General features: G+C 39.9%; 1 protein-coding gene across 1 annotated transcript in view; it reads left to right on the plus strand.

Moving 5' to 3' along the window:
* The first annotated feature begins 3,736 nt into the window (after positions 1-3,736).
* The window catches only part of CD109 (CD109 molecule), a 122,356-nt gene continuing 100,301 nt past the window's right edge, over positions 3,737-25,791 (plus strand). Inside the window, exons 1-2 of the mRNA XM_045843407.1 lie at positions 3,737-3,981; positions 5,097-5,269. Coding sequence (XP_045699363.1) covers positions 3,908-3,981; positions 5,097-5,269 — 247 coding nt within the window. The 5' untranslated portion in view covers positions 3,737-3,907. The remainder of the gene's footprint in view (positions 3,982-5,096; positions 5,270-25,791) is intronic.

Here is a 25,791-nt window from a genome sequence, read left to right on the forward strand (position 1 = left end):
TCAAAGACTGCTTACCAAAACAATGTAACTTTTGTCATTTCCTTCTTCAAGGAAAAATAATATATGTAATTATTATAGCAAACTTGGTAGATTTGGTAATCACCAGGATACTGATAACATTTTGGTGACTGTCCTTCAAGTCTTTCTCCAAGTCATATATCTATAATGTGTATGTACACATAAACATATTTTAGTTTTATAAAAATGGAATCTCATGTAAATTGTTATATAAAACAGACTTCTCCTAACAGCTTATCATAAATATTTATCTCTAAATAATTAAGTGGTTTCCAACTCAAGAACATAACTTTTAATTACTTTATAGCATTCTATTGCATAAGTATATCATAATTACTTAACCCAATCTCTTATTATTTACTCTCAGATTATTATGTTTTTTTAATTAACTAAAAATAGATGAACATTTCTTTACTTTTTAAAATAATTTTTTATCTTTTAAAATAATTTTTTATTTTTAAGTTACAGTTGACATACAATATTATATTAGTTTCATGTATACAATGTAGTCGTTAGACATTCATGTAACTTATGAAGAGATTACCCCGTAAGTCATGTCATCTAACACCGTATATAATTATTACAATATTACGACTTTCCCCCTGCTGTACTTTACATCCTCATGACTATTCTGTAACTGCCAGTTTGTACTTCTTAGTCCCTTTCCTCTTTCCACTGATCCCCCCAACCCTCCTTCAAGATGGCAACCATCAGTTGCTCTCTGATTCTGAGTTTGTTTCTGTTTTGTTCATTCATTTGTTATGTTTTTTAGGTTCTGCATACAAGTGAAATCATATGCTATTTGTCTTTTCTCTGTCTGACTTATTTCACTTAACATGATACCCTTTAAGTCCATCCATGTTGTTGCAAATAGCAAGTTTTCACTTAAAAATATTTTATTTATTTATTTTTAGAGAGAGGGTAAGGGAGGGACAGAAACATCAATCAGTTGCCTCTTCAATGTGCCCTAACCAAAGATGAAACCCTCAACCCAGGCATAGGCTCTGACAGGAATCAAACTGGAGAACTTTCGAGTCAAGGGAAAAGGGCCAACAAACTGAGCCACACCTGTCACGGCTAGATTTCACTCTTTTTATGGCTGAGTAATTTTTTGTTGTATATATGCAGCACATCTTTTTTATCCATTTGCCTATCGATGGACACTTAGGTTGCTTCTATGGACAATAGGTTGGCTATTGTAAATAACACTGCACTGAATATATGAATGCATATGTCTTTTGAATCAGTGTTTTGGGTTTCTTTGGATAAATACCCAGAAGTGGAATTGCTGGGTCCTTTTTGTCTCTTGTTATACATCCTCTGTTTTAAAGTCTATTTTTTCTGATGTATTGCTCCCCAGCTTTTTTCCCCCATTCCCATTTGTGTGAAATTTCTTTTTCCATCCCTTTACTTTCAGTCTGTGTGTATCTTTTAATCTGAGGTGAGTCTCTTGTAGGTACCACATATATGGATTTTGTTTTCTTATCTAGTCAGCCATTCCATGTCTTTTTTAAGCATAAAAAATTATTGATTTTTTTTTAGAGAGAGAGGAAGGGAGAAAGGGAGAGAGAGAGAGGGAGAGAGGTTGTTCCATTTATTTATGCATTCATTGATTGATTATTGTGTGTGCCCTGCCAGGGGATCAAACTCACAACCTTTGTGTTTTGGGATGATGCTCAAACCAACTAGAGTATTTAATCCATTTACATTTGATGTAATTATTGATAGGTATGTAGTAATTGCCATTTATTATTCATATTTTGGTTTCTTCATCTCCTCCTCCTCCTTTTTCAAGCCTAACATTTCTTGTACTACTAGTTGCTTGTGATAAACTCCTTTAACTTTTTCTTGTCTGAGTTCATTAAGCTTTTTAACAAATTTTTATTGACTGCCTGATCTGTGCCAGACATGTAATAGCATCATCTCTGTGCAAATTCACATGGTTAAATTTTTCATTTTAAGCTTTTCGATAAGTGTATTTTGTGAAAAGGAAGGCATAAACAGGGAGGTTGCATCAGTTTAAAAACCTGCACATACACACACACACACACAATCTTCAGAGATTTAATTTTATAAAACAGCTGGGCAGTTCCAAGTGTTTCTAGAAGTCTTCTGGGAATGCAACATTATAAATGAATCTTCTGGAGTCCCTTTCACATTTGCCTGCCTCCAGAATAAATCTGAATTTATTGATCCATCTTATACAGTGAAGCTTGAAAAGAATTTTCTCCAACTTCCTTTTCCACCAAAGTGCCTTCACGTTGCCTCTACCTGTAGATACTCTGTGGTCCACTGGAAGCTGACGTAAAGCAGAATCTCAATGCCCATCTCAAGCCTGCTGAATTGGTGTCTGCATTTTAATGTAATTCTCATAGACGGTATAGTTTGAGAAGCACTGATTTAGATTTGATACTTGGCTCACACTTGACCCTAGTCCTTCTTTTTGAACAACAGAGATAAGGAGACCAGACTAGCAGTTAACAGCTGTGTCAGAGACAAGATCTGTACCCGCAGATCCACTTATATACTTTTCCCCATACCCAAGCCCTGCCTGGACAGGAAGTCCGCCACTAAAGATAGGCTGCCTGTAGGAGACATAAGGACATAGGAGACCTCCAAAAGTTGTTTAGCTCTGTGAAAAAGGGTGGAACAGGAAAGGGAGGAAAATAAGTTCCTGGATTCCAAAAACCACAGTTTGTCTAGGTGCTACTTTCTCCCTTTTTAGCACACAACTTTGTCATGAGACATTCCTTTGCTGACCTCTTTTCCTTTTACATTTCACCCTCATTAAAGTCACCATCTAAAACTTTTCTCCATGAAGTACAAACTTTAAGTTGTCTGGGACTGAACGTGCCTAGTTTTGAACAGTTTTTGGCAGTTCCTTGCCTTTATGGTGTAGTCATGGTGAAACCTGAGTCATCTGAAGATGGTGTCAGTGCCAACAAACTGGCTGGAGGAGCTGCTGACCGCCAGGGCAGCAAGGAGCTGGAGATAAGTAACCTTGGGTGCCAGGACCACTGACCTTCTTTGCACAGGAGAGCTAGCCCAGGCCTAGCTGTGTGTACACAAATTGCTCTACACTTCACAGTTCTAATGAATACTTGTCTGTTGCAAGTGTGTTTAGGCACAGTGGAAAGTATAAAGCATCTCCCCAATTGTTTCTCAGAGTTCCAAGTAGCAACATCTAACTTTTGCATGTGCCAGAATTTTTTTTTGTAAGCTGAGAAACCACGTTTTCCTGGTGAGGTAAACAATATACCTCAATTTTTGTTTTAAGGTAATAAAGTTTTCTCTCATGCACATTCATATATACATTAAACAACTACCCGGTAAAGGCACCCTGTTTGGGTGTGTGTGTGCGTATCTGTGTGTATGCCATTTCTCTAAAATTCTGACTCACAGTCTGGAGGACAATGATGAATATTTTTCCACTTCACAAAGCTGCTATGAATTTCTCCTCACAAGGATGAGACTGTTTACTCTCTCTGGACATCCTTAGTAGAACGCTACTGTAAACAGCCGGAGAAACCCAGAAAGCCGTGGGCTGGGGAAGTGGGCGCCCGTGTGCTCCGCGGGGAGCAGAGATGCTGGGACCAGGTTGTGCAGACTGCAGTCAGAGACAGCTTCCTGACCCTCCTGGATTTACGCTGTTCACCAGAGCAGCCAGAACAGCGAGAAGCGCCATTTGGTGCGGTGGGAGGGGTGGAGCCACCAAGTCCTGTCTCAATTTAGATCTCTCTCTCTCCCTCAGTTTTTAGGCGCGCCCATTTCAGACTGCTGAACTCGAGTCAGGGGAAAAAAAACGTCAGGGAAGAGGTGGAAAGCCACACCCCGCAGTGCCCGCGAATTTCCCCGGGAGCCGACGGTCGCCTAGGCAGACGCTGCCGAGATGCGGGACCCAGGGCTTCTGACCGCCGCCCACCTCGTCTGCGTGTGGACCGCCGCGCTGGCCGCAGCGCCCGGGTAGGAGCGCAGGGGCGCGGGGCACGCGGGCCCTGCGCGCTGTCCGCCCGGACCGGGGCTGCGGGTGGCGCCCGTAGCTGTTCAGCAGCGGGTGGGAACCGGCCCCGCGGCGGTAGTAGCACTGGCCAGGCACTGGCCAGAAGGTTTGACCATGTGTCGTGTCAGCTTGGTTCTCCGGGAGACAGTTACCGGTATTTTCTTCACCCATGAAGTTGTTTAAGCGTCTCTCTGGCCATAAGTACTTTCTAAAGAGAGTCATTTTATTTTTAGTCCGCGGTGCCTCTGCATTTTTCTAAGCTGCTCCCAAACAATGTGCCTGCCTTCTTCCCTCAAAGACAGATGATACTAGTTTTTCTAAACAAGGTGTCTCAACTTTGGCACTGGCAGAGTGTAGCTTAGGTGACTCAAGTGTAGTTCAGGTGCAGACATAGTAGAAAGGGTAACTACTGAGGCACCCAAGTAATGGAAAGTGCCCCACTCCTAAAGGTTTTTACAGTTGATCCCCAACTCCTAGATCGGGCAAAGAAAATGCTGTTTTAGCGATTTTTATTCTCTGCTACACCTGAAAATTTCACCACTGATAGTGAAATGTCTGATGGTATATTTCAATCAGTAGTATTGGTTAGATCTTTTCTTGGGCAAATACCTAAATATAAAGGTTTTAGTAAGAAACAGGCAAAATCTATGTGTGTGTGTGTGTGTGTGTGTGTGTGTGTGTTTAAGCCAAGAAAAAAAAAATCACACTGGGATGAGGTCCTCTGTGAAAGGGAAGTTTAGAGGCTTGCACATTGTCAGTAACTTCTGCAAGCCACAGGGCGAGCCGTCTCCACTGAGGCTCATCCTGTGCTGTTTGTGGTTTGTAAGGTGGAAGTAATAAGACAGACCCTACTCTTGTGGTACATGAATTACTGTATTGAAATTGATTTGCGGGAGTTACTGTTTCAATGACATTTCAGTGCAGTTGCTAAATGGAGCAGCAGGGCAATATTAATTGGAACAGTTGCAATTGGCACAAGATAGGGAGCCTATCTCACTGTCTGTAGAATTTGAGGGTCACAAAAGAATGGAGATGTGAAGATAAAAAACAGTGTTTTCCCTTTGTTGGGGACTCTTAGGCCCAGGTTTCTGGTGACAGCCCCAGGGAGCATCAGGCCTGGAGGAAATGTGACTATTGGGGTACAGCTCCTGGAACACAGCCCCTCACAGGTCACCGTGAAGGCAGAACTGGTCAAGGTGGCTGCAAACCTCACCACATCTGTCCTGGAAGCAGAAGGAGTCTTTGAAAAAGGTAAGATAAACAACATAGAGTTTTACCCTTCTACTGTAATAATTGGAACATGTTAATAAAGCTATGTGTCAGGCAGGGTAACAGAGAAACCCAAAATTTGGAATGACTTACGTAATGTACTTTTAATTCTTATATTCCTGTAAAGTCCAAAATGATGTTCTTGGTTGTTCTTCCAAGTGGCAGTTCAGAGGCCGAAGTTCTTCCATTTTGTGGCTGCATCATCCTGCAGGGAAAGAACAATGAATTTCTCATGTGGGAGTTTTTTTGGGGAGCTAGACCTAGACATGGCTCGTGTCATTCTTATTTCTCTTTCAGTGGCCACATTTAGTTGCAAAGGAGGCTGGGAAATGTAGGCAAATGTGTGTCCTAAAGAGGAAATGGGTATAGTTAACAGTCTCACACATAACAGTATTTATTAGGTATACTTTACTAAATAGGCCTATGGGAAAAAAAGAAGAGCAACACAATAGTTAAAAATCCAGTTTTATGAAGTATTTCTTAATTTTTATTTTATTAAATTTTTTTCTAAGTATATTTTATTGATTATGCTATTACAGTTGTCCCATTTTATTCTCCCCTTTATTCACCTCTGTCCTGTATCCTTCTTCCCTCTAGCATTCCCCCCACCCCCTTAGTTCATGCCCATGGGGGTTGTACATACAAGTTCTTTGGCTTCTCCATTTCCTACACTATTCTTAACCTCCCCCTGTCTATTTCGTGCTTATCATTTATGCTACTTATTCCCTGTACCTTTGCCCCCTTTCTCCCCTCCCTGCACCTCCCCACTGATAACCTTTCATGTGATCTCTCCAATTCTGTGATTCCGTTCCTGTTTTAGTTGTTTGCTTAGTTTGTTTTTGTTTCTTTTTTTAGGTTCAATTGTTGATAGTTGTGAGGTTCAAACTCATAGTTGTGAGTTTGTTGTCATTTTACTGTGAGTAGTTTTGATATTCTTCTTTTTCTTAGATAAAGCCCTTTAACATTTCATATAATAAGGGCTTGGTGATGATGAACTCCTTTAACTTGACCTTATCTGAGAAGTACTTTATCTGCCCTTCCATTCTGAATTATAGTTTTGCTGGAGAGAATAATCTTGGATGTAGGTTCTTGCTTTTCATGACTTTGAATACTACTTTCTAGCCCCTTGTTGCCTGTAAGGTTTCTTCTGAAAAATTAGCTGGTAGTCTTGTGGGAACTCCTTTGTGGTAACTCTCTCTTCTCTTGCTGCTTTTAAGCTTTTCTCCTTATCTTTAATCTTGGGTAATTTAATTACTATGTGTCTTGATGTGTGTCTCTTTGGGTCCAACTTCTTTGGGACTCTCTGAGCTTCCTGGACTTGCATGTATATTTCCTTCACCAGATTGGGGAAGTTTTCCTTCATTATTTTTTCAAATAAGTTTTCAATTTCTTGCTCTTCCTCTTCTCCTTCTGGCACCCCTATAATTTGGATGTTGGAACGTTTAAAGTTGTCCCAGAGATTCCTAAGCCTCTCTTCATTTTTTTTTTGAATTCTTGTTTCTTCATTCTATTTGGTTGAGTGTATATTTCTTCCTTTGGTTCCAAATCATTGATTTGAGTCCTGGTTTCCTTCCCTTCACTGTTGGTTTCCTGTGTATTTTTCTCTATTGCATTGCATAGCCTTCACTTTTTCCTCTATTTTGTGACCATGCTCAACCATTTTTGTGAGCATCCTGATTACCAGTGTTTTGAATTCTACATCTGATAGGTTGTCTATCTCCTTGTTGCTTAGTTCTTTTTTTGGAGTTTTGATCTGTGTTTTCATTTGTGTCATATTTCTTTGTCTAGTCACACCAGTCTGGATGAGTGTTTCTTCTTTAACTCCTTGGTTGTCGGACTTTCTTACAGTTTGATTTTCTAGCACTTCTGATTGGCTTTTGTTTTTAACTTGGTTGTGTGAGGAGGCAAAGCATATCTACTATGCCTCCATATTGGCCAGAACTCCCTTTTCTTATAGAAAATGATTAATTACATTATGGGGAACTCTGATGGCAGCAGGTTGGCAAAGCAGAGCCACTGAAATATTTCGTAATATTTATTTATTTTTAGTTTTTATTTATTTATTTTTAGAGAGAGGGGAAGGGAGGGAGAAAGAGAGGGAGAGAAACATTAGTGTGTTGTTGCCTCTAGTGAGCCCCCCAGTGGGGATCTGGCCGGCAACCCAGGCATATGCCCTGACTGGTAATTGAACTGGTGACCCTTTGGTTCGCAGGCCAGCACTCAGTTCACTGAGCCACACCAGCCAGCACATATTTTTTAATATTTAAAGTAACAAAAAAATAATGTAGGAGTGGGAACCATTTATGAAAGAATCTCTTGTTTCAAGTTTGTATTGTAACCTGGCCTAGGATTATTGGGTCAATGAATATCTTCTTTTTTAATACTAAGGGGAAAATAATTTTTTGGTGGGGGGGCAGGTAAATAAACTTTTTTTCAGCAAAATAATCTTTATTGTATTTTTTTCCTATTTGAAAGAGTACTATATGTTCAGTGCTTACAATCTGTTAAACACTGGGAGTAAAGGAAATAAATGAAAATCACCCATAATCCTATCACCCAACTGTAAACCCTGTTAACTAGAAGAATGTTTAGATGTTTAGTCAGAAGCCAGAAATTGAGGCACAAATTCCTATAATGTTAAGAGTTATATTAAAAAAATTATGTAGGGCACATAATGGATGGATGGAATTTCACAACAGTTCATTGTGGTATAAATATTTATACTCTACCAGCATAGAGAAATTAACACAATCATGAAATGAGATAAAATCAAAGTTGCTTGATATTTGCTATTCTTTCCTCACTGGAAGCTGATTAACTGGGTGGATAAGTTTGGGACAAGAGTCAGGAAGAGGTAATGTGTGCAGGGGCCAGGGCACTGGGTCAGGAAAAAGGGAGGCCTCATTTCCCTGAAAGAGGAAATGTCAACTAGTGCTTAAGATCTGAGACTGAGCAGCAGTACAAGTTGTGTGATCTTGGGCAGGTTACTTAACTGCTCTGAGCCTCAGTTTTTCTCACCTGTAACCTGGGGTTAATGAAATTTAATTTCCAGGATAGTTACCAAGTTAAAATCAATATCCTATACCTACCAGGCCCTCAAAAAACAACAGCTGTTAATATTATAAGGAATGTATCGTGTAATAATCCTAAAGAAGAAGATGCAGGAAGCATCATTACCTTTTTACATGAGGCAGACCTCTACTTTCATTACTGAACCATTATTTCTGAAAATGAATGAATCCTGGTCTTATGATAATGGCTAATTATCATTAAAGAAGAAAATATTGAAATATGAAGTCACAGCAGACAATACCTAAGGTAGTTCCACATTCACTATTATTTATTAAGAATTATTATTTTGGTTCTACAATGCGGTAGTTTTACTGTAAGCCAAATTTAGATGATTTTGATACATGTTGGGGCTTTGCTTGGATGTTTGCATATTCTTAATCTAGAATTTTCACTGTATTGTCTTTTTTGCAATTTCCTTTCTCTGTCTCCTTTCCTCTTTTCTGCAAATAGTAGCAACATTGGGGGTGCATGTTATTGTGGCTTGGTTTTTAACTTTATTCTTAGATTTTTCTTTTGGGAAGAGAGTCCATCACATGCTTCTGGGAAGGCTAAAGCACTCAAGACTAGGTCAGACAACACTCCTGGAAGCAGAATGGATCTTTGAAAAAGAAAGATTGAAAATGTGTTTCTTTTAGGGGCTGTTTTTGACACTGTTGATACACAGTTTCATTGAAAATACCATGGCTGGGACCATGATTCCACTTTGAAAGGAGAATGCTATTCTGTTACCAGAGGCTGTGAGTCATTGTTCTCAGAGCAGATGCTTCCTGGAATGTGAGGACTTAGGATCAAGACATTTCTCCCTTCTTGTTTTCATATCCTTTGCTTTTCTGACTTCTCCGGTTGTAACTATATGTAGATAAAAGAGAACTTCTAAATCAGTGGGGTCTGGATCTTGCTAGGATTCATTTTTATTCATTAAAATTTTTTATTTATTGATATTTGAGAGAGTGGGAGGAGGAGAGAGAGAAAGAAAGAAAGAAAGAGAGAGAGAAAGGAGCATCAATTTGTTGTTCCATATATTTAGGCATTCATTCATTGATTCTTGTATGTGTCCTGACCAGGGATAGAACCTGCAACCTTGGCCTATAGGAATAATGCTCTAACCAACTGAGCTACCCAGCCAGAGCTCATTATTATTCCTAATTTAACCACATTCCATTTTAAACCACATAAACACAAACAAGTAAATACATTTTATGTCTGATTATTTCATCACTTTTTTTATGAAGCCCTCCAAGGAAAGGTTGATTTTAATAAAGCTTCATCTTCTAGCACAGCTGGGTAAGGATGGGGACTGTTTCTAAGTGGCTGTTTCTAAGTGACTGTTTCTACTGGTCTTCTTGGAAATTTAGGGGACAGGGCGGTGTTCACCATAATCAGAATGCATTTGTAGCTCAATTTTTTGTCAGAAATAGTAATAGCTAAAGGGTTTGAATTGTAGGTTATACCTTAATAAATGCAAAAACTATAGCTTGTTCTCAAGGAAGAGTTCATTTGTTTGGAGATATGGGGAAAATTCTGTTTGCATTTATGTCCTCGAGACCAGTAGCATCGATTGCATTGTAGTTAACTTATTCGTTTGTAACATATCCTACATTTATTAGGGATCATTTATATTTTTCTGAACTGTAGCCCTTTAGAAAAAGTGTTTCTGCTAAATTCTGTGCAGTTGTCTAAAGATGTATTAATGTCTTTTAAGTGGTGAGATTCAGACATTCAAATGTACTGGTCATTATTGCCACCACCACCATCACCACCACCATCATTACCAGTCTCACTGTCAACGTCTCTTTGGTGGATAGAACTAGCTAGGTCCATAATCTTATCATCCATTGTATTAAAGAGCAGGACATCTCCTGGTGAGTGCCTGCTGCTCTGGAGGCACCATTTATTCGTAGTGCCAAGACCACTTCCATCTTCATACTGAGGTATTGGGGTGAGACCAACTCTCTGAGTGTGTCTAAATTCTTTAATGATGTGCTTTTTCTTTTTGCACTAAATCTTGTAGAGTTAGTGGGGCATTTACCTTCTATTTTTTTAAGAATTAAAAATTCTTCTTTGTCCTCTATGGTTTTCTATCTTTTCCACATTGACTATATGGTATGTTATTTTCCATGTAGATCAAGTAAGGCTGGGAAATCAGCAGTTCTTAAATTGGGATATTAACCAAAAACTTCAAAAAAATTCATTCAGTACTGGTGGGAACAAAGATCCTGATCATATGTTTCATAGCTTGTAGCTCAAAATCAGTCCCATGGTTTTTATGAAAGTAGATTAATGAGTGTGGTGTGTGGGCAGGTCTCCCAGGGCAGGTTTTCACAGGCAGCTTTGCTAGTGGAGCTCAGTCTGAACTTGCAGTTATGTGAGAATTATTAAAGGGTGTGGGCTCTTAATTCACATGTCTTTGCTATTGTGTGTGGTATGTATAAATAGGTAGGTGGTGCCTGAGGATAAGGGACCATAGTGTGGTAACCATGATGTACTTGGGCTCTGAAGCCAGTCTACCTGAATGTGCTTCATTTGTGGTTATGTGGCTGTGGACAGTCATGATCTCAACAGACTTCAGTTTTATTATCTGAAGAATGGTGGTTTCTGCCTTTTACAATTATATACCTATTGTAAGAATTAAGTGAGCTAACATGTTTAAAGCACTTAACACATGGGAATTATTCAGGAAAATGGTAGCTGTTGTTATTAGGCGAGAACTGCAACAGTCATGTCAGAGGCAACTATTAATCACTTATTGGGATGATCTTGAACTCTATAAAGGACACATCACTGGGAGAGAATGGAAAAGGATTTAACGTGTTAATTATTGAGTTCCCCATAGTGCAAGGGGCTTTCTGCACCATATTTAACTTCAATAACCCCATGAAAAAGGCACTACACTGACACTAAGAGAGAGCAATTAATTTTCTTGACTTAATACAGTAGCAAATGATAAAGCTTGAATTTGAATTTGGTTCTATTGTTTCTGAATTTGAAGGTTTTCTACTGCCTGGAAAAGCACGAAATAGTTTTCATTTGCTTTATTTTGGAATATCAATGCAAAGTTGTATCAGTCATTTTCTTCTGAAATCATCTTCAGCCTGGATGGTGTGGCTCAGTGGATTGAGTGCCAGCCTGTGAACTGAAAGGTTGCTGGTTTGATTCCCAGTCAGGGCACATGCCGGGGTTGTGGGCCAAGTCCCCAGTTTGGGGCATGTGAGAGGTAACTGATCAACATTTTTCTCACACATCGATGTTTCTCTTCCTCCTTTTCTCCTTCCTGACCCCACTATCTAAAGAATAAATAAAAATCTTTAAAAATATACTTTAAAAAATCACAAAGTTATTTTCATGTTTGCTGGTGGGAGTTTAGTCCTGGATCTAATGAAACATAATCTGAAAGAAGAATCTCAAGACACAATGCTAACTCTCCTTCTAACTTACTGTGAGCTTCATAGAATTTTGGAGCTGGACAGGACCTCAGAGATAAGCCAATTTGATCACCTAATTTATGGCTGAGGAGGCTGAGGTTTGGTGTTTGGTGACTTGCCTAAGGTGGAATCACTTGGTGGAAATAGATTGCAGGTCCCCAAATTTGCAGACCAATACCATTTCCATTTTACTCTGGGAAATTTTCATAACACACGGAGAACCATGTATAAGACCAGGGATATGTTTGCAAATGTTGGGTTTTCTTAAAAAAACATTTATTTATTTATTTATTTATTGTTTTTAGAGAGGGGAAGGAAAGGAGAAAGAGGGGGAAACATTAATATGTGGTTCTTCAACCCAGGCATGTGCCCTGACAGGGAATTGAACCAGTGCCCCTTTGGTTTGCTGTCTGGCTCTCAGTCCACTGAGTCACACCAGCCAGGGCATGGGTTTTTGTTTGTTTGTTTGTTTGATATGGAAGGAAACAAGGCTAACTAAGGAGTTTGAAAATGCTTACCTGCATTTTTGTGCAAGTTTCTTATTTCAGCTCAAGGTGGAGTTGCTCGTTAGGTACTAATGGCTCTGCACTGGGGTGAGGGTGGGGTAAGGCTAGGAGCCTCCTAGATCTTTCTCAAATTAATTTCTGTGGCTGTGTTTCTCAAAGTCAAGTAGTACTTATTAAAACAATATAGCTTTGTGGCTACCTCCTGAAGGCAAGGGTAAGGTCTAGGAATCTAAACTTTGTTTTAAGCAATCACCACAGGTGATTCTTAGACATTTTAAACTGAGGACAACTGCCCTTTAGTGTCCAAGGAATTGTTCTTGATCCAGTACCAGAAATCCTGAGTGAGAGGCATGTCTTTGCAAGTTGATGGTGATTCACCACAGCTGAGAGAAGGCCCCCTGCCAGACTTCCGTATTTGCCTTTTAAGCAGCCCCCAACCCTCAGCATTGGTGTTAATTTTAACCTGGGGAGAGACTTGGGTTTGATTATGAATCAGTGATTGAGCAAAGTTGAAAGTGAACATACTGGTTCTTTAAAGTCCAAGATAAATGTTTGCAGTAAACGTTTTGCAGCTTCTCTTCTAACACGTAATGAGTCACTTTCCAGTGACTCACTGAGGGTTGTGGTGGAAATAGAAATCAGATCCTAAGAATTTGGGCTGAGTGGCTGTTTGATCCTTTTTGTGACTGATTTTCAACCTTTTTAATCTCATGCACACATAAGCTAATTACTAAAATTCTGTGGCACACTAAAAAGATATTTTTTGCCAATTTGACCAAAAAATAGGTATAATTTTGATTTGTTCATACCGGATGGCTGTTGTTGTACTGGCTGTTGTCAATTTTTTTTTTAATTTGACAATCTAAGGGAGAAGAGGTCAGTGCCCCTGACTAAATACTCAGGTACTGTGTGTTTTAAAAATTCTTGCAGTACACTGGTTGAAAATCACTGCTTTGTTTTTAAGAGGACTTTGCAATGCTAAAACTAGTTGTTCCCCAGTGACAACTAGCCAGTGAAAATGGGGATTTCTCCCCATTCATTTATTATTTGCTCTTTGTGAAATGTGAATAAATGAGGGGTGGGGAATAAGAGGAAGAAAGGCATTAGAGGAAGTTTAGAGGTTTTGGAAGGATAACATGTAATAAAGTGCAGAAGGCTGGAGAGTTTTTATTTTTGTTTGTATAAAAAATTCAATGTGGTTTGTAAATAGTACTTATTATGCATAACCCTGTACATGGTACTGTTTTACCTTTTACATCCAGAGCCATACAAATATCCATTCATAAATGTTCCACCTCTGCTGACATATTGGCATTTTAGTGGGAACAGTCACTTCTCATACTAGAGAAGGGAAGGGTGTGCCAGAGCATAGAGGCAGTGTTTAAGAGTGAGGTCGTGAGAAGGAGATAGTGGTTTATGTGTGTGTTTTCTGAAAAGATGTTACATTCTGCTTTAGGTATAAATTTGAGAGACATTCAGATGGAGATGTTTAGCAGGTAGCTTTGAAACTATAGGGATGGAGAGAGTTTAAGGCATTGTTTTCAAAGAGGCAGGCAGTATTTGAAGTCTCAGTGGGAATGCATGAGAGGTACAAGAGAGACGACACTTCTGAAAAGAACAAGACTAACGATGGAGGCTGGGAGGAGGTGGAGAACTCAATGCAGTGGATAGACACTGAGCAGCTGGAGACAGGGATGGATTGAAGATGGGGAGATGTCTTGGAAACCAAGGGAGTTACAGAGGTTTTAATAGTTCTGAGCCCCAGAAGGTCAGAGAAGAAAAGAGAAGGGCAAAGGAAGGGACACTGGTGATCCTCAAGTGAATAGTTTTAAGTTGAGAGGAAAAGCCAAGTTTTAAGTGATAGGTGGGTGGTGCGAAAATATAATCAGAAAGTGTAGATCACTCTGCAGAAGTTTGACAGTGGAAAGGAGAGAGGTCTGTTAAAAGGCCCAGTGAGAGGTAAAGTTGTTGATGCAAAAGGGAGGGGTGGATAATTTATGGCAAGAGGTGGTGGGATTGGGACCAGGAGCTCAGGTGAGTAGATTGTTCTTAAAAAAAGTGTACTTTTTCTGTGATGTAAGAAAGAAATAGAAGAGGATGAGTAAGGAAAGAAATATTTTGAGGTATGAACTTGAGATAAAGAGGCTACAATTGAAATATGGTTTTAGGAAAAGTTTGCCATAGTGAATCTATCTGACTCTAACTTGTACAGACTGTACAAGTCTCTTTATTGGAAGTGGGACTAAACGTTAAAAGTAGTGGCCAGTTGGAGAGAGTAGCACACACTGGGGATGTTCCCTGGCGATGCCCTAAGCTGGGTCCCTGCGGGTCTGGGGAATGTTGGAACGTGAAGATGATACTTACATTGGTATGGGGGGAAGGAGCACATAAGAGAGGAGAAAGGGGCTGTTTATGGTGGCAGTGTGGGGCAGGAAAAGTAATTTTCCTTCTTGTTTTTCTAAATTCTTCTGGCTGGACTAATGATCAAATTGATGTGAGACAGATTCACAGGAGAAGGATGAGTGCTTCCAGGGCTACGTGGGGGAGAGAGGTGGTAATAATATGGAATAAGGGAGGAAAGATGGGCGAGTGGATGTGTTCAAATACTAACACCAGAGTGCACTAAGCTACAGAGGAGGCACAGGGAGAGATTATGAGATCTTGTTTGGACTAACATTTTGGAAGACATAGCCGGGTCTGTTCTGTATAGTTTGGGAGACACTGTGGATCAGAATGGGGGCTCAGTGGGCACACTGGAATTGAACCCTTAGCACTACCTGTGTGGCCTTAGAGCAAGTCACTTCATCTCATTTGGTCTCAGTTTTTTTTATTTCTATAATGGTAATAATAACAGTACCTACCTCAGGAAATTGTTGTGAGAATTAAATGAGACAGTGCTTTAAAACTGCACTGTCCAGTAGGGTGGCCACTAGCCACAGGTGTTTAGTTTTTGAGCACTTTGAAATGTGGCTCGTACAAGTTGAGTTGGACTGCACATGTAAAATACACACCAGATTTTGTATACTTAGTACCAAAAATGCAATGAAACTCATTTTTTTACAGTGATTACATGGTCAGTGGTTAGATTTTAGGTATATTGGGTTAAATAAATATGTTATTAAAATAATTTCACCCATTTCTTTTTCCCTCTTCTTAGTGTACTGCCTTACAACATTCATTATAGTGCCTGGCACGTGATAAACACTCAGGAGTGTCAGATGTTGTACCTCACGTTTCTCAGTGTTATGTATTAGTCCACACTGATGCCTCCCTCAGCCCTGTGGCGTGTGGCCAGGTCTCTGTGCTGATGGCTGTTTGACTCTGACTTGAGTGGGCCTTCAGTCTCATTCTGTATCCCTTGGGGAATGAAGAAGTCTCCCTGAAAAGACGGCCATCTGTGCAAAGATCTTGATAGTAAACATCGTAGGTTTGAGTGGCCTTATGGTTTTGTGGCATCTGGTCAGCTCTGCCTTTGTGGTGAGTGTAGCCATCCACAGTGCACTGTGGATGAGTGTGCTTGTGTACCATCAGATCTTTATTTATGGAACTTGAATTCGGAGTTCATCTAATTTCCACGTGTCACAAAATATTGTTCTTTTTATTTTCCCACCTATTGTCAATGTAAGAAATGTTCAGACCTGTAGAGCATTTTTGTGAGCTTATTTGAGCCAAACTGATGACCATTGCTGGGAAGCAAAACCTTAATGGATTGAGGAAATGCTCTGGAAAATGGCAGTTTTACCACTTAAGTTTCTTTAAATCCTCACCCAAAGACATTTTTTCACTGCTTTTTTTAGAGCCCTGACTGGTGTGGCTCAGTTGGTTGGCTGCAAAGTGAAAGGTTACCAGTTCAGTTCCTGGTCAGGGCGCATGCCTGGGTTGCTGGCCAGGTCCCCAGTTTTGGGTGTGCGAGAGTCAACCAGTCGATGTTTCTTTTGCATATCAATGTTTCTCTCCCTTTCTTTCTCCCTCCATTTCCCTCTCTCTAAAATAAATAAATAAAATCTTAAAAAAAAAAGAAAGAGACAGAGGGAGGGGGAGAGAGAGAAAAACATTGATGTGAGAGAGAAACATCAATTAGTTGCCTCTCAGTAGGCTCTTTTAACCACAATGTATACATGTGCCCTGACTGAGAATCAGACCCACAACCTTTTGGTTTATGGGACAATGCTCCAGTCAACTGAGCCACACCAGCCAGGGCTACCACTTATTTTATATGTTAGAGTCAAAGGGAATGATGTAAGGAGGTTACATGAGGCTCATTAGGTGATGTATTAGGAAGGTGGGAGAGAGCAAAGCAGGGAAATCTCTGGGATTAGATAAAAAATGAAACAGATGCATACTTCTTTTACATTTGTGACTATAATTCATATGAGTTTATTTGAGCCAACTGACAATAATTGCTAGGAAGCAAAATCTCAACAAATGGAGAAAATGCTCCAGAGAATGGCAGTTACACAGGGAGTTACGTGAAATTCAGTGGTGATAGATTAGGGGGGGTGGGAGAAAGTAAAGCGGGGAAATCTTTGGGATTGGATGAAGAGTAAAATGAAGAGACAAATACTTCTTTTGCATTGGTGGATAAAGGATAGTTAACAATTCACAGTTATAGCACATAGAGATAGTATGTGGGGGAACAAGATAACAATGAGGGATTCTGGTGGGAGATGGTGCCCCAAGGGGTCTGGGAAAATGGATTAACCCTCAGACATTCCAAAGGCATGCTATTTTAGATGCAAAAACACAATTGACAGGCTCAGTTAAGGTAAAGAACATCAAGGAAGATACTCACCTAGGACAGGACTACCTGCCATGGTTTGCTTTTAGCTAAGAAATTTTAATTTTAGACCATTCTACTGAAGCCAGAAAAGCTTGCATTCATGCTGCCTGTCACTACCAGAACCAATACATAGAAACAAAGATTGGGTCTTTGTGGGCAACTTTATTCACATACCAGTGATCTGAGAAGATGGAGGGTTATGTACCCTCAAAAATTGTCTTAACATCTCATTTCAAGTATACCTTTTTATAAGGAGAAGAAAGGGTAGGTAAAGGGATTGGGAAAAAGGTTAACTCTGTAAGAGTTGCAGCCTGGCATCAATTGGCCTAGTACGCCTTTATCTGTTGATCAACAATTCTTCATCTGCATCAGGAGTGTTCCCTCCCTAGAGCACAGTGGTTCGGATACCATCTCCATCAATCGCAGACCTCTTGGGGCACAAAGGTTGACTTCCTTGTCATCTCCTGGAGTCATGTATTCCAGTTCCTGGAATAATAGATTTCCACATGCATTAATCACTTAAGCCGATCAACTAAGGCTAATTTTTTTTAACACTTGAGTTCCCCTATCACTGTGTAGTTACTTCAGGACTCTGAGTTTGTAAGGCTGCCATGCAAGCCTCCCCTGAACTTGTCAGGTTTAGTGTGTGGCTCTTTTTTACCCACAACAGTATATTATTGAATAGCAGAGAGCTGCAAGAAATAATTAAGCAGTAAATACTAAGTCAGGCATATATTATGTAGAAAGTATTTTTTTTTCCATAGAGGATATTTCTGGACCCAGTGGATTTCCAGTTACATAGTACTCCTTCCTTTCAATGTTCTTCCACAGAGCTATTTTGTGAGCACAGATGTCAGAAGAGGCAGCATATGGTGTTACAGAGTGTGTTTAAAAAGTTAAGGAAAGGTTAGTTTTTGTGTATGCTATTTATACAATTTAAAAATAGCATCAACTCTATTTGTAAATCAAAAGGCCAGCACTCAGGCTTGTGCCAAGTGAGAAGCCTGAACACAAGGTTTCTTTTGAGTGGTTTAGCAGTGCTGGGGAGAGAAAGCGTCTGAAGGGTGTTAAGACTGACTTTCTCTGGTTATACACAAAAATGATAGGAGTTTTACAAAGTTACCTATAGTAAGATCAAGAAGGACTTTACATAACAGACTATGTCTTTGCTCAGTGATTTAAAAGAGTGCACGCTGGGTTTCATGAAGTGCTGACTATTTCCCATGTCTGACTGGAATCTTGCCAAAAGAGAAAAAAAGTTCACAATAACTTGTAAATACTGAGTATTTCATCCTTAGCCTAGCAACAGGAGAGAAAGACATTACTATTCCTCATCTACACTCCTACTACACCACCCTCAGTTTTATGTTTTGGTGGCATAAATTTTTGCTAGAATGTTAGGATTTTCAAATAAAACTTAATAAGTGCCTAGGAGATTTCAGGCTGCATTTGTAAATTTAGAGGAAAGAAAGTAGAAAAAAAATGTCAAGGACTGACAGTTGACCTTTAATAAGGACACATGAGACCAGTGTGTGGGCCTTAAATCAGATCACCCAACCTTGAGTCACTCTCTGAATTGAGCAAGAATCAGCTTTTGGAGGCAGCTTCTGTTTCTGGCTGTGTCTTTCTTGAGTCTGTGAAAGGACATGGTTCATGTGTCAGAGCAGTGGGACTCAGGCATGTGTCAATCCCATTCCAATTTCTTGACAAAAACTTGCCAAAGGTTTGACTCTAGTAAGAGCTACATTAAAGGAGAGGCAGAGATGTGGAACAGACTGCTCCCATATCCATGTGTGGTGGATAAAAGTTCAGGAGGGATATCTTCGAGTGAGGAGTCCCAGCCCCACAACAGGACCCCCAACCCAGGGTTCCAGTGCCAGGAACATAAGTCCCCGTAACTTCTGGCTGCAAAAACCAGCAGAGATTAAGTCAGTGGAAGAAACTTTTGGAGTCCCAAGCCGTTCTCCTTAAAGAACCCAAACATGGACTTACTCATACTCACTCCCTCTGAGCTCCAGCACCAGGGTAGCCACTTGAAAGGTACCAGTGGCATACAGGGAGGAACTGAAGTGTTTAGCATCAAGGCAGGAGCTGGGGGACAGATTTCTCACAGACAGAAAAGTGGGCAGAGTCCACTGTCCTTTTGCTGAGCCCTACCCCCACAGAGCCACAAAGTAGGCAGGCAAGTGCCATCTCTGAGACTCCATCAACCTGGCTCATACTGTTTACCCCACCCTGGAGATCCTCTGAGGCTCCCTCCCACCAAACTTATGGGCCCATCCGAACTGTTAACCTTTACTCTTCTGTATGAATTACTGGTCTTGGCTCATGCTTCACAACTTCCTACATCCTGTCAAACAAGCAACAGCCAGCCTCAGTGGCCCCCAGACACCATACCTCTTGCTAAGTGGTCCCAAGTGTGGCACTAGCAGCAGCCAGCCTAGATTCACAGCTTGGCTTTGCTTGGAAATCCCTAAATGCTGCACAAGTAGCAGCCATCTTAGATTGCTTTAAAACTCATGTAGGGTGGCCCTGGAGAGAATACAGGTGGGGGATGACATTGGTCTGTACTACCTGGGACACCCTAGAGCCTGAGCACTCATTGGACAGCTGCAGACCACAGTGGAGCACCACTGTCCTGCACCTGCATAGCTGATCCTCCACAGAGGGCAGAAGCTGGTGGTCACAGTCAGTTCTTGCAGCTGACTGGCTTGGGTAAATACCTCCTATGACCTGCCAACAGCAGTCAGGGTTCAACTACAACAGGAGGGTGTGCTCAGTCCATACAAAGAGAACACCTCACGTGCGCTAGCTTGCATGACAGGGGAGGCTGTACCACTGGACCTTAGAGGATACCTGCTATTTTAGGCCATGCTATGGAGACAGGGAATCATAGCAGCTCTACCTATATACATAGAAACAAACACAGGGAGGCCAAAATGAGGTGACCAAGAAACATGGCCCAAATGAAAGGACAGATCAAAACTTCAGAAAAAGATCTAAACAAAAGGGAGATAAGCAATCTATCAGATGTGGAGTTCAAAACACTGGTTATAAGGATGCTCAAGGAACTTAGTGAGGACCTCAAGAGCAATAAAAAGTCCAGTCAGAAATGAAGGATACACTAATTGAAATAAAGAACAATTTACAGGGAAACAACAGTAGAGTGGATGAAGCCAAGAATCAAATAAATGATTTGGAACATAAGGAAGCAAAAAACAACTAACCAGAACAACAAGAAGAAAAGACAGTCCAAAATAAAAATGAAGATAGTGTGAGAAGCCTCTGAGACAACTTCAAGAGGTCCAGTATTCTAGGGATGCCAGAAGGAAAATAGAAAGAGCAAGAAATTGGAATTCTATTGGAAAAGATAGTGAAAGAAAACTTCCCTAATTTGGTGAAGGAAATACACATACAAGTCCAGGAAGCACAGAGGTCCCAAACAAGATGGTTGCAAAGAGGCCCACTCCAAGATACATCATAATTAAAATGCCAAAGTTTAAACATAAAGAGAGAATCTCAAAAGCAGCAAACGAATAGCAGTTAGTTACCTACAGGGGAGTTCCCATAAGACATAAGACTGTCAGCTGATTTCCCAAAAGAAACTTTGCAGGCTAGAAGGGATGGGCAAGAAATATTCAAAGTCATGTAAAGCAGGGCCCTACAGCCAAGATTGCCCCACTCAGCAAAGCTATCATTTAGAATCAAAGGGCAGATAAAGAGCTTCCCAGACAAGAAAAAACCAAAGGAGCTCATCATCACCAAACCATTATTCAATGAAATATTAAGGGACTTATTTGAGAAAAAGAAGAGCAAAACTATGAACAATAATATGGCAATAAATACATATCTATCAACAATTGAATCTAAAAACAAACTAAGCAAACAAGAAGAACAGAGACAGAATCACAGATACAGAGAGGGTTTTGATGGTTGCCAGATGGTAGGGAGGCGTGGGGGACAATGGTAGGAGAGGAGAGGCAATTAAGAAGTACAAACAGGTAGTTACAGAATAGCCATGGGGATGTAAAGTACAGTCTAGGAAATGGACTGTACTTTAAGTTCTTGGACAGCCAAAGAACTTATATGCATGACCATGGACATGAACAATGGTGTGGGATGGCCTGAGGGAGTAGGGGGTGCTGGGTGGAGGGGAGCAAAGGGGGAAAATTGGGATAACAGTATAACATAATCAATAAAATATAATTTTAAAAAGATAGAAAAAATTCTTCAAAAACTACATTAAAAAGTTCTATGAGTGGGATCTTCTGCACTTCAAATTTGGGTAGCTGTTTTTGGATTGCTAAAAAACTATTTTAATTGGATTGTAGACTCACAGCTGTTTTTTACTTTGTCCTTGCTTTGTGTCACTTAGATAAACAAATTATGCCCCCCCCCCCACCTCCCTCTTTTAGTCTTTGTAAACTTGCCAGTGGTGGGAGGTAGGCAGCGTGTCAGGCCACGATAGAAAGGAAGCATATTGTTTCCTTAGTCACCAGGCTGACAAAAGAGCCAACCCGATAGCTTACCCTAAAGTAATGAAAAATAAGTAACTCTCAGTAATTGAGGGAGCACGTTTGTTGGGGCTCAGCTCACTGCAGTTTAAGTTTTTTTGTTTTATTCCATTGCAGTGTATGCCTTGCTGTACTACCCAGACACAGTCCTTGAGGGATGAACGACTCATTGCCCTAGCCTCCGGGAGGGCTGCTCTCAGAGCCAGCACCCCCTGGGGATTACATCAGCTAAAAGGAGTTGCCTTTTCTGAGGGGCACCCGTCCTTGGGTGGAGGTTCAGCCAACTCAGGATAACTTCCAAGGGTCATGGCTGCCTCTGAGTGCCCCTTGTGGACATCTCTTGAGTCTGCAGTTGTCTCTCTCCCCATCCCTCTCCCTAGTCCTGTCTCCTTCCCTTCCCTTCTTCAGGTGCCCAACCCAAGGCACCCCGTCAAAACCTTTTGCACTTTACTCACCACCTCAGAGTTGGAACTCAGCCTTAGATGTGGTTATTGTTTTACTTTGCTTTTAAGAGGGGTATTTCAGATCTTGAAATTAACTTAAAATGTATCATAACTGTGTAGTGTGAAGAACTGATATGAGTTGGGAGCTCTTCTAGTTTTCACATATCCGTTTCACAAGTTGTTGTATAACATGAGGTATTTTAAAATTAATTTCACTGCTGTGGCGCTTACAGTATAACTCTAAGGGTTGGGAGAAACACTGGGGAGGAAGAAACTTTAGGTTCTGGTGATGACTGACAGACAGTTGAGGGGAGAAAGGAATCTGAGATGATTTGGAGCCTCTGTGACTGAGAGTGGGGATATCCACGCACACCAGCAGGCTCTCTAGGCTGTGGAACTTCTATGGTAATGAAAGGTAAGAATAAAAGAACGAAAGTACAACTGCTGTTTTCAGCCTGAGAGATAGTACAAAGTGATGGTCTAGAGGTGGGACCCAGGCCGTGGGGCTTAGAATCTGGGCTCCCTTCTTTTCTGTGTGATCCTGGGCAAGTCACTTAATGTTGCTGTGACAGGGTTCTCATTTGTAAATTAAGGATAATAGTACTTAATAAGATCATGGTGAGGATTAAACCAGTCAATACATGTAATGGTTGTAGAACACTCTAAGTAGTATCTATATTGTTGTTTTATTCACAAAATTAAAAGTCTTATACACAGAGCTGTTGGTTGTTTTATTGCTTCTGAGCAGCACCCTAAGTCTTCCACCCTCTAGACCAACACTGTCCAATGTAATGTAATCTTTTTAGTAACCACATTAAAAAAGTAAAAAGAAACAGATGAAATTAATGTTAATAATATATTTATTTTACCCAATAATTTATGAATATTACCAGTTCAACATGTAATGACTACAAAAATTATTGAGCTACTTTACACACTTTTTTGTTTTTTTAAATTATTATTTTTATTATTATTATTTTTTTTTGTATTTTTTGTTGTTTTAAGCCTTGGAAAATGGGGTGTATTTTACACATGCAATGTATTCCAGCTGCTCGATAGTCACGTGTGGCTAGAGGCTACTGTAATGGACTGTGCAGCTTTAGAGGTTTGTTAGCTAACCTTTTTTAAAGAAAAAATTCATAAGTGTTCCAGGTATCTGTTACTGTGAGTGAACCAACTCCAAAACTTAGTGGCTTAAAACAACAGTGGTTCATTATTTCTCAGGAGTCTCACTCCCCCAGTCTGTGCACACAAGATGGATGATTATCGGCTGACTCATTTATTACCATGATGGTTGTAACATTTTCTAATTCCTGGCTCCTTTTACATTTATTAGCTGGAATTCTATGGTAAAGAAGAACTTTTTTTTCTCCCTTAGTTAGTCATCTACTTAATTATATAGCAGTATAAACTCACAGACTCTTGTTCTTTCAGTAAGTTGTAATCCATTAGTTGTTTGAATGCTCAAGTTGCCTACTATATATCTATGTAGATACAGTTATATATGTACATGGTTTCATTTTTTACAGATTTCCTGCATTAGGCCTGCCCCCACACATGCATAGCTTCTTCTGTTATCAACATCACTCACCCAGAATGGTTTTTTTTTTCTTTAGCAAGGATGAACCTATATTGACACATCATAACATCATAATCACCCCAAATCCATAGTTTACTTCAGGTTTCACTCTTGGTGTTGTACATTCTATGGATTTGGACAAACATAGAATAATGGATCCATCATTATAATATCAAACAAGGAATTTTCACTGCCCTAAAAGTCTGTGCTCTGCCTGTTCATCTTTTTATTGTCTTCATTATTGTACCTTTTCCACAATTTCAAATAGCTGAAATTATACAGTCTGAAAATTATACTATCTGAAAAGCCTTTTCAGATTGGCTTTTTTTTCACTTAGTAATATGCATTTAAGTTTCCTTCTTTTCTTTTAATGGCCTTTTACCTTTAAGTGTATGATCCATCTTGAGTTAAATTTTGTAAAGGGTATAAAGTCTGTGTCTAGATTCATTTTTGTTGCATGTGGATGTCCAGTTGTTCCAGTACCATTTGTTGAAGAGACTCTTTCTCTGCTCCATTTTATTGCCTTTGCTGCTTTGTTAAAGATCAACTGGCTCTATTTAGGGCAGTCTCTTCCTGGGCTTTCTATTCTCCTCCATTGATCTATTTGTCTATTTTTTCCCTAATACGACACTCTCTTTATTATGGTAGCTCTAATAAGTCTTCAGATTAGATAGTGTCATTCTTCCAACTTTGATTTTTTCCTTCACTGTTGAATTGGTTGTGCTAGGTCTTTTGTCTCTCCACAGAAACTTTAGAATAGTTTGTCAATGTCCATAAATTAACTTGGTAGGATTTTGATTGTGATCGTATTGAATGTATAGTTAAAGTTGGGAAGAACTGACAACTTGATAATATTGAGTTTTCCTATCTGTGAAACTGGAATACATTTTCATTTATTTAGGTCTTAATTGATTTTGTTTATCAGAGTTTTATAGTTTTCCTCATTTAGATCTTGTACATATTTTGTTAGATTTATACCTAAGTATTTCATTTTCTTGTTTTTAATTTCAAATCCCAGTTGTTCATTATGGGATTAATGGCCATAATATTTTTAGTGGCCATAATATTTTTAATTGAGAAAACACTCTCTCTACATGTGCTGAGGCACCTGGTAAGATCAGAACAAATTCTGCTCTGTGGCAGATATTCTCAAATTATTTCCATATAGAAATGTTTCAGTGTTTCAGCCCACATATTTCACATGGTCTGTCTCTTTGCCTGCAGAGTACCATATCTCTTTTTGATAAATATTTTTATAAGACAGAACTTGTCAAGTAAGTTGTCTGTGGTTCTTTTGAATGTTTCAGCAAGTTTAGTTCCTGCAATATCATAGGGCTTCTCAGTTTCACTTCAGTTCAGTATGGATTATGTCTATTGGGTTGGCCAAAAAGTTCGTTTGTTTTTTTTTCTATAAGATGGCTCTAGTAGCACTTACTTGTCCTTAACTGCATTCAAAACATTTTTGTTAGATTGTATTGTGACAGCTGTTGTATCAGTGTGCATTTAAAAGAACTTATCACAATTGGTGAATTTTGTATAGTCATTTTAATATTGAAGATGGAAAAAAAGACAACATTTTTGGCATATTGTGCTCTATTATTTCAAGAAAGGTAAAAATGCAACTAGAAAGATTTGTACAGTGTATGGAGAAGGTTCTTTGAGTGATGGAATGTATCAAAAGTGATTTACGATCTTTTGTGCAGCAAGTGTGGAGATTTATCGCTGGACAATGCTTCAGGGTTGGGTGGACCAGTTGAAGTGGATGGAGATTGAATCGAGACATTAATTGAGAACAATCAGTGTTATACCACGTGGGAGATAGACAACATACTCAAAATATCCAAATCAATAAAGTTTTTGGTGAAAGTGAAAAAATTTGTCTTTTGATTTACAGAAAAAACTAAAGGGACTTTTTGGTCAACTCAGTTTATCATTAAAAATAAGAACTAGGCTTCTGCCGTGGCTGTGCAAGCAGCTTTTTGAAATATCCTGACGCTGTGTGTGAAATCCAGGTTAGAGCCTTGGTTGATCTCCAAGAATCCTGATCGGAGGGGGGACGAATACCCTGGAGGCAGGGTGGCCAGAGGCTGGCAGAAGACTCCCTCTGCCATTAGCGTGAGGAGAAGAGAAGAAATGGCCTGGACCGCAGTGTTCCCTGGTTCTTCCTCCCCTGCCTGACCCCCTGGTC

The sequence above is a fragment of the Phyllostomus hastatus genome, unplaced genomic scaffold (assembly GCF_019186645.2).
Source record: "Phyllostomus hastatus isolate PE091 unplaced genomic scaffold, TTU_PhHast_1.1 phas_contig_40, whole genome shotgun sequence".
NCBI classification, from domain to species: domain Eukaryota; kingdom Metazoa; phylum Chordata; class Mammalia; order Chiroptera; family Phyllostomidae; genus Phyllostomus; species Phyllostomus hastatus.